This window comes from Lutra lutra, chromosome 10, assembly GCF_902655055.1.
Source record: "Lutra lutra chromosome 10, mLutLut1.2, whole genome shotgun sequence".
In the NCBI taxonomy this organism is placed as follows: Eukaryota; Metazoa; Chordata; class Mammalia; order Carnivora; family Mustelidae; genus Lutra; species Lutra lutra.
The window spans coordinates 31,396,606-31,412,108 of NC_062287.1; the positions used below are offsets into that span (position 1 = coordinate 31,396,606).

Genomic DNA, 15,503 nt, shown 5'->3' on the forward strand with positions numbered 1-15,503 from the left:
ATAAACAAATACTCATGTTACAAGAGAAATCAATATTAAATTTTTTAAAAAGTAAAATAATTCTTAAAACCAGTACCTTATATATTTAATAGTAGATGCCCAATATGTATTTGAATGAATGATTCACTTTGAGGCAGAGACAAACATTGCTATCCACCTCTTCTTAAAGAGCTGAGGTAAATTATAGAATAATTAATAAGTAGTTTTCTTATGGAAAAAAAAACAGTTCAAGTTTTAGACAATTTATAATACTCTTCTCTACAACAACCAAAAATTGCCCTTATACTTTTATCAAAATGAGAATATTTTACGTGTTTAGTATTTGGGTATGTGAATCTGTTTGACTTCAATGAAATCAATACCTGAAGTAGGACTTTTAAAATTATGTAGAATATTAAAGAACAGTAGTACTCACCGATACTAATTTCATCATCTGTTTCAGCATCACCAATACATTCAAACTGGAAATCTTGCAGTGACTGGGAAAATTTCTGTACTGCCATAGACAGATCTGTAATTCAAAGTTCAAAAAAATCGTAAGTTGAAGGCAGCATGGAATATGAGATTTTTCATTTCCATTCTAATTTCCATTCTAATACCATACTTACCAGAAGCTTTTAAAATACTAGCTTGACAAATTTAAGCAGACTTTAAAGAGACTAATAAAGAAATATTTTAGGAACTGGCTCTGCTCTGCTCCCAGGGAATTTGCCCATTTAAGAAAGTTTTGGTGCCAGTTGTGTATTATCTGGAAGCCAATTCCCAAAGCCTTTATTGAATAACTGCCATTCAGTCCCCATAAATGGAGCATTTATGAAAAAAAGAAAGAAAGAAAAGAGAAAAAGGGAAGAAAGAGAGAAAAAAAAGAAAGAAAGGAAGGAAAGAATGCCACTAAGGTTGCTGTTGGAGTAGGGAAAAAGAGAGGGGAAAGCAGCCATTCTTTGATTAGAAAGGGTCCCCAATGTACAGACTACAGAGCAGGTAAGGAATGTGTTTTGATCTCCTAAGGCCACCTACAAGGCTGTTTACATATAACCTTGTGAATTATAGGGGATCCCAAGCTAAATATTCTTCAATCCTGGCATCAGTCTGAACAAAATCCAGAGTCTGAATAAATCCAGAAGAATTCTTTATTCCTGGAGAGAATAAAGAAAAGCCCAGAATAATGAGAAGTAAATCCTGGGATGCAGCCTAACAGAGTGATTAAGAATGCACTCTGGAGCCAGGCTGCCTGGGTGGAAATCCAAGTCCCATCAAGTACTTGTTATGTGACCTCGGGCAAATTATTTAACTCCTCTGGGCCTTTGTTTCCTCTTCTGCAAAGAGTGCGTAACAACTGCATAACCACCTCACATAATTGTTTTAAGGATTGAGTAAATTAATACTTGCAAGGGTTTAGAACCAAGTCTGATAGTTAATAAACACTGTATAAGTTTTTTTAAGTAAAATTATAAATCATTCTGACTATGCAGCATAACAGAGGCTTTAAACATCCCACCTCTCATAACTACTCTGATCATCCATACCAACCTTTCCCAAGTCTGTGTCAGTAGCAAAACATATTTTTCTGGAATTCACTCTATAATTTCAGTTAGTGGCATCTCACATGGGTTTAAGTCCAATACCTGAACTCTTGCATTTAATTCAAGCAATAGAACCCACAGAAGATGCTCTCCTCAACAATGTTTAGCCAGACTCCTCTGGGCCCTTACCTTGACTAGGTCTCTACCTTGGCTCCCAGTCCTCACTGGCCCTACATACTTCAGTTTTTGCAAGACTCTTGCCAAGTATTTTTTCCCCCCCAAGTCATTTTAGAGAGAATTCTCCACTCAGGGATATGAGACCAAAAATCTTCATCCCCTACCCTTGTCCTTGTCCTACCTTCACCAAGGATCCTCCTTCCTTTGATGTCTTCTACTAGTAATTTTCCATTCCAATCCAACATCTCCCTAAACAGCCCCAAACATGCTCCTTGATTATAAATCCCCACTTGTTCTTGTTGCATTCATGGTTGAGTATGATCTCTCTCCCCAATTGTTATAATCTCAACAGCTTTAGCAGTCTTGAATAGAGTCCTCTTTAACATTTTTACTGGTGTCAGAATACTTTTTTCTTTAAGAGAACAGTTTGGCCCCATGCCTCGATATGAGCCCAGGACTTACTGTGGTAACCCACCATTCATGAAACCCTACGCACCTATCAAAGTACGACTGGTGAATGAATAGGTCTTCAAACATTAACGTCACTTTTTTGTGCCATTGTTACCCAAAGAACTCACCAACACCCTGAACAAAGACAATTCTTGAAGTTGAAAGGACTCAAGCTTCAGAGAGGCTTTTTTTTAAAAAATCAAAATACACACACAAAAGAGATTTTTTTTTTTTTTAAACAAATTATTCTCTGGAAAGATGATGCTACTGAGAGATTACACCTCTTCCCACAAAGGAGCTAAAACTTTGGGCCAGTGCATATTCTGTTTGAGAAGTACTTTCAATTTAAGAGCTTTAGAAAGTTCTATCACCTTAAGAATGGCCTTTCCTTGGGCTTTCAGGAAGAAAGATAAAGAGAGCCTTCTTAATAAATTATTAGTCAATTAGAAAACAAAGGCTTCATTAGGACTAGACTTCACCATTTACCTTTGAGCCATTGGACAATCACTCATCCTCCCCAAAAACTATTTTTCTTATCTAGACAAGAGAGAATTAATACTGATCTCACAGAGTTGTTCTAAAGACTAAACAAAATATGTGCCTGGTACATATGAGGCAACTCAATATGTGGTGTCAGTTATTATCATTCAAGTCCAACTTACAAAGGTGGGAAAGTTGACTGGCCTTCCAGACAGAAGGGCACTGTACAAAAGTATACATTTATCTGATAGTGCGCAGGTAGAGAAATCTGGCTAGGGGAAAAGAAATCATAACACCTATATCAAATGTTATGAGAAGACAAAGTAGACTCCTGGGATAATTTTAAGTCAAGTTGTACGTGGGTACTCTCCCTGAGACAGAAATCACATTCCATTTAATGTCCCACTATTTTTCTATGTACAATACAAATGCTTATGGTAAAGGCATTTGAAGGCACAGATGCAATTTCTACAGCAGAGCTGAGATGGAGAAAGTGTATATGGATGAACCAGGATGCTTAGGGATTTTCTACAAGATTCTTCCTTCTCTCCCCTCCTCACTACTAGTTCCTCAGAGTTTCCCCTCAAATAAACACAATGAGTTATCTGGAAGCTTTGTCCTAATCTACCATTTCTTCCTAAATACTCCTTGTTTCCCATGGCCTTGCTCCTTGACAAAGAAAGGTAAGCTGCTTTGTCCTTTCACAGACATCACATTGGATGCACTATAATTCCTGTTCCCAAACAAGAACACAGAAGCCCACTTTATAAGCTATTCTTGTCAATATAGCCAAGTGATTGAGAGTGTAAATTCTAGTAGCAGAGCCTAATACCTGGGCTAACTTCCTGCCTCTACCAATCAGTGACATAACTGTGGGCAAGTTCCTTAACTTTTCTGTACCTTAGTATCCTCATCTGTTAAGTGTAACAGAACCTGTTTCTCAGGGTTACTGTGAGAAGAAAATGAGTTAAATCAGATGAAGAACTTAGAACAGTGTCTGGCACACAGTTAAGCACTTAAAAGTTGTTGGCTATTTCCATGTTAAACATCTTAGAAAAGGCAAAAAAAAAATTTTTTTTCAGGAATGAATTTTGTGGCAGCTGTTAGACCTTAGATAACCTTGGAAAATGCCCAAGAAAACCATCTGTTGATAGCAGTTTCAAATTCTCTCTTGATGCACTGCAATCAGGCCATGACAAAGACAACCTGATTATTCAGTATTTCTGTCTAAGAGATAGGTGTCTATTTCAATCCTGGAATGAAGAAAGTACTATCTCTCCCTAATCCTTTTGGAAGCATAGTAAGACAGGATTACATTTTAAAAACCTGGTTCTCAAGTAATTCAGATAATTCCAAAAATAATGAAAAATTTGAAATATGACTTATTTTCAACTTTAAGTGTCTGGGTTCTTGACTTTCCTTTTATTTGTTCTCATTTTCTAAAAAACCAAAGTAATAAACAGATCAAAAATATTATCAAGGTGAAGAACTTACGATATCTTCTGCCAATAATATTGATCAACCTTCAAACTGAGGAATTCAGCTCACTCTATCTTGGCTTCATCTCCCTCTGAACTAGAAAGCACAACAACTTTAACTGACTTGAAATCACATGAAACACTATTTTCTAACTGTCTAAAGCTTCTGAACAATAGCCAGATGCACGGTACAGAAGTACTGGTTCTAAAACCTTTAAAATAGGGGCGCCTGGGTGGCTCAGTGGGGTAAAGCCTCTGCCTTCAGCTCAGGTCATGATCTCAGGGTCCTGGGATCGAGCCCCTCATCGGGCTCTCTGCTCAATGGGGAGCCTGCTTCCCCCCCTCTCTCTGCCTGCCTCTCTGCCTACTTGTGATCTCTCTCTCTCTCTGTGTCAAAAAAATAAATAAATAAGATTTTAAAAGAAAACTTTAAAATAAAATCGATTCACATCTGACTCTATAGAATTTAAAACCTAATTTTAAAAATTCTATTGTTGGATTTTAAAGTATCAAAATGTATAATGATAAGAATCTACATTTTCTCTTAAGTACTAAAAGAAAGATCAAGCACATGAAATATGACAAGCATAGAGTTTTAGTTTAGGCAAGGGTGTTTCTTTCTCCTATTTCTACCCAACTGTTACAACTGGAAAACAAACAAGGAAAAGATCCCAGTCAGAGCCATCTGGCCACATTCTAAGGTGAACGTAGAGGAATAACATTTACCAGCAACCAAAGTTGTACATAGTAAAGATGCCACAAGTACATCTTTTCCATTTGCCTAACCTACAAGTTAAGCAAGGATGTCCTTACATATATTTACATTTAGTTTAAAGAAATTACACTGGGCTTGAATTAGTCAACAATGTTTTTATATCAAAGAGTTAACCTGTAGCACCCATGATTAGGTGATGTTAATGAAACACTAAAACTTCATTTCATTAGAGAAATAAAACACACTTAGTAAATAATTATAACTCCTCTTATACATTAAGAGCTACCTTTTACTTTATAAGTGTTAATGGAGTTATTTTTATAATATTACCTACAGAAGTGAGGTATATTTATGTCAGAGCAAGTACAACCAGCCAGTCCACTGGTACAAGTCAGTTCTTCCTGAAACCCAGTTGCTCTGAGATTAGATTTAAGACTCACAGGAGCAATATACCCCAGATGTATGGGTTATAGAATTATCTTTACACTACCATGTAGAAGGTAGGTAGTACAAAGCAATGGGAATACAAAGGTAAAAACAAGATATACCCTTTCCTCAAAAAGGGCACAGTCCAGTAGGAGCATCAGGAATGTTAATAAATCCTACCATAGGTCAAATGATAAAGTCTCTTACAGAGGCTAATAACATCATCACTACAGGTACAACTTACTATGTACCCGATACCTTTCTAAACACTTAATGTAAATTAAACCATTAATTCTCACAACAGTCACAAAAAGCAGGTATCATCACTCTCATTTTACAGATGAAGAAACCAAGGCACAGGCAGGTAAAGTGGCTTCCCCAAGTTTGTACAAGCTGGTAAACAACAGAGCCAGATTTTCAACCCAGAATCCCCACTTAACCACATTGCCACACTGCTCTGCACATAAAGGCTTGAGTGCATGGGGGAAGGCTTCTCAGAATAATCAGTGAAAACAGAGACTTAAAAGACATGACAACACACCAATCATGGCCAAGTTAACAAAATGTACAGAATCTTCTAAAAGGCATTTCTACCTACATATCCAGCCTCACCTATCAAGATTCATACCACGCTGAGGTACTAATTTATATTAGACACAAACATCCAGTCTCTTGTACCTATGTTTATATTATTATTCCACTTCTAGAGATAACACTTTTCTCCATGGTCTCTTTCAATATATCTCTGAAGCCTCCATTTCCTTCAAAAAGCCCTTCCTGATTCCTTCCCATTTGGCATTATCTCCTCTTTTACACTTTCCACTGTACATTGTGACTCACTTGCTGTGCTTTCTCTAGTTTACCTTTTACCCTGTTATCAATAAACCTAGTCTATCCACCCTATTCTAATAGTGTAATAAAGGGAGGAAGTTTTACCATCTGTGAATACTATCCAAGTATTCAACACCATTTCTTACATATAAGAGTTCAATTTTTGAAAGCATAAATTTCTGTAAGGTGAGTAAATACTCCAATTTTCCAGATGCCTTTCATCTTCCTTTCTTCCCACTCTTGCAATCCCCTAATGTTGCTTTTTCAACCACTAGTAAAACATGGGTTGTCAATTTTCCAAAAATTGTAATAAATAAAAAATGTTTTACTATTGACAAGAAGATTTGATGTACATTCATAATAATGATAGCAATAGTGTTGATAACTTTACTATTTCAAAGTTCTTACATATTTTTCCTTAATTCTCACACAAAGCTATGAGGGCTGATGCTCTAAAAATTTAAGTAATAACATAATTTGCCCAAAGTATAATAGTTGGATACAAATCTGGACAGGTCTTCTGCTCCCCAAATTTGAGATTCTTTCTGCTGCATCCCATAGCTGATTCCCAATGACTAACAAGAATTAAAATCAGGGAGGGTGTGCCCTTTAACAACATCTCACTAACCCATTACCTGTTATATAAATTCTAAGATAGTAAGACTCCATGTATTGAACTCTATATTAGAGATAGTTATGCTTATTAGCATGGAATAAACTAGCAGCAAACATACATTAGATGGTCATTATGAAACACCATGCTAGAAACCAAAGGAAATTCACATCATTCTTATACTTTCTAATGTTACAAGATAACTGAGTAATATTCTAGTTGTTAAGCTTCTTGAAGGTTGGTATATATTCTTCATCTCATTTTGCCCTTAATACCCAATAGAAAGCAGACACAAAAGAGACCAGAGGAACCAGAAAGAAGTATACACCAATCTGTTCAGATAAGAATCCACTGCAGGGGCACCTGCATAGCTCAGCTGGTTAAGCATCAGACTCTTGATTTCGGCTCAGGTCATGATCTCAGGGTTGTGAGACTGAGCCCCGTGTTGGGCTCCAGACTAGGCATGGAGCTTGCTTAAGATTCTCTCTCCTTCTCCCTCCCCATCTGCCCCTCCCCCATTCCCAGTCTCTTTAAAAAAAAAAATCCCCTATAGATCAATTACAGAAAAGCTTATGGTACTGGGAACAAACATGAGTATAACTGGAAACCTTAATTTACTAAAATCATACTGAACATTACGCAGAAGAATGTGTTCAAAAATTATCAAATAAGCATGGGTTTTTAATACCTGCAGTTATGTTTTTAGTGTTTTTCAGAGAACTGCAAATATCAGACTGCTCGATGGAGAAAAGTCAGAGGAAAAGAACACTAGGTGTGGCAAAGTATTTAAAAACACAATGAGACCTTGTCAATAAAAATCACTTCTATGGCTCTTATTTGAAAAAGTTTTAAAGTGCCCACTTTGTTATTTTCCAGTTTACGTAAATGGGTAGAAAATATTGGTTGTCCAATATTAACAATTAAAAAAAAGTCTTCATAAAGAAGGCCCAGGACAAAGCTTAGTAATAGTAATCACACAATACATGTATGTTGAGCTAAAGTGAAATTGAGTGACTTGCAGTAAAGGGATCAAGGATCTTCCCTTGTGGGCCTTGAGAAATGCTGCCGCGGAGCAATAGCCACATTCCCAGGAGGTCACTGGAAACAAAAATCACCAAAGGGCAATGGGGCACTGATGCTGTTCTTCATCCCTCTGGAAACGCAAAAAGAGCAGACCACTCTAGGCCACTAAATTTACCTGCTGTGTTTAAGGATGGAACAACTTGGGGTGCCTGGGTGGCTCAGTGGGTTAAAGCCTCTGCCTTCGGCTCAGGTCATGATCCCAGGGTCCTGGGATCGAGCCCCGCATCAGGCTCTCTGCTCCGCAGGGAGCCTGCTTCCTCCTCTCTCTGCCTGCCTCTCTGCCTACTTGTGATCTCTGTCTGCCAAATAAATAAATAAAATCTTAAAAAAAAAAAAAAAGGATGGAACAACTTGTTTTGGCACTGTCAAGTTGGCCCAGCTTTAAATGGCCTCATTCATTTCTATACCAGACGTGTATTCAGAGTATTACCTCTGCATCCTGTGCACCCTTGTGGCAGGCAGTGTAAGTCAAAGCATCTGTTTTCAGTGATAAAGTCGTATGTGATGAACATGCTCAGATCTGGGAAGAGGTCCTTCATTAGAATCAATCATCCTTTCGTGTCATGAATTAGGTGTGTACAAGAGTCTAACAGACATAGTCACCAATCCAGGGACCTCCACCTACTGCAATATGTCTTAGAGCAAGCACTTACCTCTCCAAACTTCAAGTTCCACATGTACAAAAGAAAGATAGTAAACCCTTGCAAGACTGTCATGAATATTACATGAAACTGACTTAGCACAGTATCTGGTACAGAACAGAACAAACTTGAAATACTGGTTCTCAACAAATGTTAACTATTAAACCACTATTTATTAAGAGGGCAAATGCAGAATACAAAATATTTTCATTGTAAGCACAACATATTTAGTCTATGAATTAAATTACTATCTTCAAGACAGCTTCAGTGAAAATAAATAGTGGTGCTGGCCTCTAAGACAAAATGCTTTGTAATTTCATAAATGATATGTGTCTGTCAAGTAGTTTCAGAAGATTCCAACCCAAAAACAAACAGGAACCAACAGTTGGCCAGATTTTATCCACAGTTTCAGTAATGCTGCAAATTCCATAAAAATTAAAAACGAAAACCCACAAAGACTTCACTGATGCTCGAAGTGAGGTTAAAAATAGAAAGTTCAAAGAATGAAATAAACCACCCATCTTTCTACCCTGGGTAATAAAAGCTTGAAAAAGGAGGGATAAGGAAACAATGGCACACTGCAGCTTCTCAGGATTGTCTCCCTTCCTCAGTAAGTACTCCACTGCTGCCTTTGAGTTTTCTCTTCCTCACACTCTCCTTCAGGAGGTTTTGTCTTAAGGCATCTTGTTTACCTCGATACTAGTTTTCTTTAAAAAAGTGCTTTATATTTACGTGCAGGCAACTCCTACATGGTGATTTTAAGTCCAAATGCTGGACTTTCAAGCAAAATTGAGTAAAATACCTCTCTTGCCTTTTTTTAAGTTAAGTAAAAAAAAAACATGGAATTACCCAACATGGGAACTTTGCAGCTTTCCTAAGCTTCCCAGCAACACAGGATGGGCTGGCACATTTTTGTGGGCTTCCTGGTCTACTTTCCCACCCATGACCTCTCCCTAGTACAATCACTCATTTTATACTACTTGCCAGGCATCTACAACTTACAGTCTTATCAACAGATTGAGCAATGTGAAGTGTTTTATTATTCTCCCCTCACTTCCAGCCCACTTTTCTTTTGGCTACCTGAAGTATCTATCTATCCAAGATAGTAACTAGGGAAGAGAATCTGCTGTTACTTTACCTTTCATGTCACATAGCAGCCTCTTACTAACTCTTAAATCTTGCTTCTTCCGTCAGCTCCTTCTTGGTATCATATACCAAATACATTTTGTGGTTAAATCATGATGGGACTGGGTAAAATTTCCTTCTTAAAGCACCACACTAAATTGTTACCTACTAAGCAATTCAAGCATATCATTTTTCTTGTAGGTTTTTCAGAGCATCTTTTTTTCTAACTTCTTTGCCTCCTCTTTATGCCTGCCAAATGACTCTAAACTTGAACTCTCTCAACATGGATGAAGTCAGTCCCCGTGCTGAAGAAAAATCCCTTTGCTTTCTATTAAGACCTTCAAATGTCTTCAAATAAAGAAGTACTCACAGCTCCACTGTGAGGCTTCATCACACCTCTAAAGAGCAGTTGGCTATACTTGAGAACATAGCATGTAGCTTCTTCCAGTCCTTCTGAAGCACCTTTAAAACCTGCCTTTCTAGATTAATCTAAAATCCACCCGAAATAATCCAACCAGAGCAACACATCTGCAGGCTTACTGGTACCAAATACTGACATACTTATCATACACAGTAGTATGTTAAGACTTCACGAAGATTCCCAGTACTGTAACTTTTATTAGAAAACTGGGAAAATGTAAGTTAAATAGTTAAATAGTTAAGTTAAATAGCACATACTGTGCTTTTTACACAAGAATCATTCAAGAATTATACAAGAATCAAAGGACTTAACTTATACCGTTTTACTTCCATCAAAGCAAGCCAGTTTGGGTCATATCCTCAGACTGAGGGTATGATTTCCCCTCCTCTAATAGAAAACTTTGAGAAGTACTACATTACTATAATATACCTCCTTTTTGATGTCTATTGACATACCATACAATTTTGCATTCTATCATTATACATATTTGTGCCTAATTCCCATAACCCTCACCAAATGGTAAACCTGTAGAGGGCAGAGAACCTCTCTAATCCTTACTGCATCCAGCATAGGAAGCTGACAATAAACCAACAGAATGAGGGAATTCAGAATATTTAGGAAAGGTAAACTTTTCCAGAACCGGCAAAAATTAATTCCAGATAAAAAATGATTTAATCACAGCCTTGCCTCTAGCTATAGAAGGTGCTAAGAGGAATGGAGAAAAACCAGAGTCCCAGCAAAACAACATACCTAATGATCTGGACATGAAATCAAGTACATGAAATCTAAGGTGCCACAGAGAATAGCTAGAAATTTCTTTCATTTAAGATCTTTATGCAAGCTGGGCAAAAAGCAAAGCAGTGGAAACTGACAAAAGCAGTCCAGATATCTTAGGTGCTAACCTAAAATCTCACCAGAAGAAATTGCCTTAGAAGAAATCTGACTCTAAAAAATTATTCTGGTAGGCTAATCAAGCTTGATGAGGAGAACATTCAGTCAAAAAAAAAAAAAAAAATTAAGAGTTCCACAAACTTAAATCATTAGAGAGAAAGCTAGTGTAGATTTTTATCTCCTATATCATCTTCTAATACAAAGAAGTTCCATTAAAAATTTAAGAACAAGGATTTTGATGTCAGGAAGCCTCCTAGTCCAACTTTCAGTTTTGCTTTGTGGAATGGTTACTTAAACTCTTCAAGTTTCAATTTACCTATCTGTGACATGAGTTTAAAAATATACTCATTTCATTGTTATAGTAACCAAATGAAATCATGCATGTAAATGTCTCAGCATAGCACACAGTAGGAGCTTGATAATAGTAGGTATAATTATAATAGGTAATTTTTAAGGAGGAAAAACTGACTAGAATAATATGTTACAGTTGGCTCTTGATTACTAAACCTATATTAAGCTCACCTCTCGGGATTTAAGATAACTCACTATTATATGTTGGCAGCAAGTTTAATGTAGCTAAAGTATCTGCTGACCAAGGAAACACTAAAATGATAACAAACATCATTATAGTCAAATTGTTTCTATCCCAAAAGGCAAATTTACCATTTACTTAAGTAAATGTAGCTTAACACCATATACATTAACAAAAGTTATAAAAACACTCATATTCCCTCAATGACAGATTATTAAAACTTCAAAGTATTGTCTCAATAGTTAATAGATTTCTGCACATTCCAGCATTCTTTAAAAAAAAAAAAAACATTCCTGGACTGAATAATGAAATCTGTTTAACCAAGCAAAGAAATAAACTAATGTATAGAACCTTCAAAAATTTTCTAAGTACAACTGAAATGGAATGACAAGTTCAGAAAGTGTGCATAGCTTAAATGGCTGGCTATGTTTTTGACAGCATATTTGGGTTTTTCACTACTGTACTTTTATTGATTTTCTTTGGCCAAACAAAAGTGTATAATATCGTGTAATATCATGGCTATACATGAACAATATGGTTATGGGAAAAGAATTTTTTCACATGACTAACATCCTCTTAAAGATTGGAAATACTTGATTACAAATAGTAATTGAAAGGCAAATACATAAGCCTCTGTCTTATACAAGATGTGGAAGTATGCCAGCATCATGCCTGGTTGTTCCAAAAAGAAACAGAAAAGAACAACTCTGTAAAACAGGGTGGAGTTCAGGGTGCCACAGAATTAAAGGCACAAAGATCATTATTCTCCATGCACACAATGTTTTTGTAAGTTGTTTTCAGTAGACTTGTTATCCTACATGTTTACAGATCATTTTTCTGCTGTCCTACCTCATTTTGAAACACTAAGTGATTTTTTTTTCAGACTATTTCAAGAAAACTATATTTTAACATTGTAGATCCCATCATACACCTTTATAGCCAATCCCCCACTTACCCCTTCTTTAAGGTATCACAAGAGACAATTTTGATGGGACACACTATTTTATTACTGCTTTGTTCTAAATTCCAAGTATACTGCTCTTAATAAATTTATTTACTACAGCCATTCACCACCTTCAATACATATGATGAGATTTTTCAAATCATAATTATACCCCTTTATCTCACTAGAACCCTACTGGGGAAACAAACTGAGTAATTATCTCCATTTTACAGATGAGGAAACTCTGGCCCCAAGTTAAGTGACTTACTCAAGCAATAGAATTAGACCTAGAATCTTAATCTGCTGTGTCCAGGTCAAACTTCTTTCTATTCCACCTTAAATAAATATTCTCTTACACTTACAATTCTACCATACAAGGCTTAACTCAGTAAAACAATTTTTTTTAAAAAATAGGATCATTTACAATTTTCCTTTTTTTGTTTTCTCACTTAAAAAAATCCCTCATTCTCATACCATAATATCTCCATCATGTAACCATTTTAACTGCTGGTGTACTGTATATTTACATGGAATGGTCATTTATAAAAATGCCTAAGTGGCTTCGAGGAACATACACACCATATTTAAAGTATTGTTCTATTTTGGTGTGATTGATTACATTAATCAGAAAGCATAAAGATGAATCTCAAATCCTTTATTTCAAAGGAAAGCTCATTCACATAAATGCCATGCTGTTTGAGTTACCAACATGTACACACATCAATGATCTGTACAGTCAGCAACTGCCTGCTGTGATTCGAATAGCTAAGACTTATTTAGCAACCAGAACTGAGGAATTCCAACTGTGTCAACTTGTGCAACTACGTCTGGCTTTACAGCTTCCCACACTCTGGAAGGCACATTGTCTCTAATTATTTTATTGCTGAAAATAAAAGGGACTTTTCACACAAATAACACACATGATTTATGCCAGGTTTTTATTAGGCAGCACACAGCCAGTCCATGATTAGGTCACCATTCAATTAAAAAAATTAAATATATATGTGATTTTCAGCTCCTTTGACCTGTTATTTTTGTCTTCTTGCTTTAAAACTTACCAGTATCTGTTCCTCAGCCATGTACTAAAATTTAAGGTGATTTTTATATAGCCCAGTTCATATATCCTAAGATGCTAAATTGTTACAAAAAAAAAAAAGAGGCTAAATTGTAAGCCCCCACCCAATTTTGAAGATATTAAAATATAAAAACTGTACAACTTTGACTCCATGAGTCACCATGTATCTTTATATTTTATACTTTGCTCAGTCACATTGAACAATGGCATCTTTCAGAGCTTTTGAACTGTCAGGTGAAGAAAAGCATTATTCCTAATCTCAAGAATCTAGTAGTCTAACAAAATAAATAGCACACAGGGCACTACTTCAATTGCCTTCTCCTATCTCTAAATACCACAGAAACATAAGCCATGAACAGTCTGTTTTAGATATATTCAATCTGTGTTGTCCCTAACCACTATGAGAGGGGGAAATAAAACCATTCTCTCTAGCTAGTTATCTTCTCATTCATCGGTCATTTAAAGGGCCTGAAGACATGCCACCCAGTCCCTTGGGCTTATTTCTGGCAGAGGCTCCAAGTCTAATGTAAGAGCTGAAGGGGCTACCAGAAAGTAGGTGTGTGAGCCACCTGATATTCCTAGAAATATTGGAACAGTGGGATTGTGTGCAACATTTTAACAAGGGCTCTCCAGATAATAAACTCTATTTTCAGGATGAAAATTCTTAAAAGTTATGTAACTAAGAAATGAAATTAATATTACTATTTGTTTGTTCCACATGCTCCCTGACCACAATTTTTGAAATATAGAAAATTCTCTATAACTTAAGATTCGCATTCAGTTCCAGTGTTATGCAGTGTAGGAAGCCAAACCAGTGTGATTCAAGGTCAGTAACTTTTAGAATAAATGAAGTTTGTTCAGCAGTTGCCACAGGTCTGTGGTAGGGGTGGGGCAGGAGTAAGCACTGTCTTCAGCTATTTGATGTAATACTTTAAATTACATCACAGTAGTAATGGGTATATACAGACTACTCTGAGAATCCCTAGAAATCATACCTGTGAGTGACTATTATCTGATATAATAGCAACATTATTAAAAATTACAATGAATATCAGGCTAACTTATCATCTAAATTATTTGATTACAATGAAATTAAATTTTTGTCTATCTTTAGTCACATCACCTCAAACCAAGGTAATAAAGAAATATTGACCAAGTAGAAGTCCTTGGGGTTTTATAGCTTTATTGAGTAGTAAACCTGATAAATAATCAGCATTTCACTTACATGTAAACGGGTTTCTAAAGGACTTAAAATATATTTTTCCTAGATACCCTGACTATTATCCTGCAAACAAATCCTCGCGCTATGGATTTGCACTATCTGTGGAGAAATCCTTTTCTTTTTTTTTTTTTTAAAGATTTATTTATTTATTTGACAGACAGAAATCACAAGGAGGCAGAGAGGCAGGCAGAGAGAGAGGAGGAAGCAGGCTCCCTGCGGAGCAGAGAGCCCGATGCGGGCTCGATCCCAGGACCCTGGGATCATGACCCAAACCAAAGGCAGAGGCTTTAACCCACTGAGCCAACCAGGCACCCCGAGAAATCCTTTTCTTAAGGGCAAATTTTAACCCTGTGTCAGTTGCAAATGCAGTAAATTCTAAAGTAGATACACATGTAAGAAATTTTTATTGATGTTATGATTCAAGAGATGAAAAAATTAACAAAGTAGTTCCTTTTATCAAAACTTGCCCATATAAGGCTCATTTAGCCAATCAAAAGGCATTATTAACTTCCTTATCTATGCAATTTCTACATCTCTCAGTCTACAAAGATCCTACTTCCTATCATCCAGACACTTCATAAGTAAGAACAAGAGTGAATTTAGAATGTCAGACTACTTGGCAGTATTAAAGACACTGAAAATGGAACTTTCTTTAACCACAATCAAACACATCTGAAGAATGTTTGTTAACTTATCAAACCACTAAATTTAGAATCACCTCCAGATTACTCAAAGGTAGTGAAAGATGAGTGATAACAGTAGGCCAACTAGTTTAAAAGCACTAAAGTGAGACATTACTGAAAATGAAGTGTTCTTCCCTCAAGAAGAAATTGGTGCGGGACGCCTGGGTGGCTCAGTGGGTTAAGCTGCTGCCTTC

General features: G+C 36.4%; 1 protein-coding gene across 4 annotated transcripts in view; it reads right to left on the bottom strand.

Moving 5' to 3' along the window:
* Window positions 1-15,503, bottom strand: part of ARHGAP42 (Rho GTPase activating protein 42) — a 299,718-nt gene that overhangs the window by 219,919 nt on the left and 64,296 nt on the right. For 3 of the 4 annotated variants that reach the window (XM_047692080.1, XM_047692078.1, XM_047692082.1), the window contains exon 2: window positions 416-511. In XM_047692080.1, coding sequence (XP_047548036.1) covers window positions 416-511 — 96 coding nt within the window. Of the gene's footprint in view, window positions 1-415; window positions 512-1,881; window positions 1,973-15,503 lie in introns of those variants that run through there. The other variant, XM_047692081.1, reaches the window with a different exon arrangement.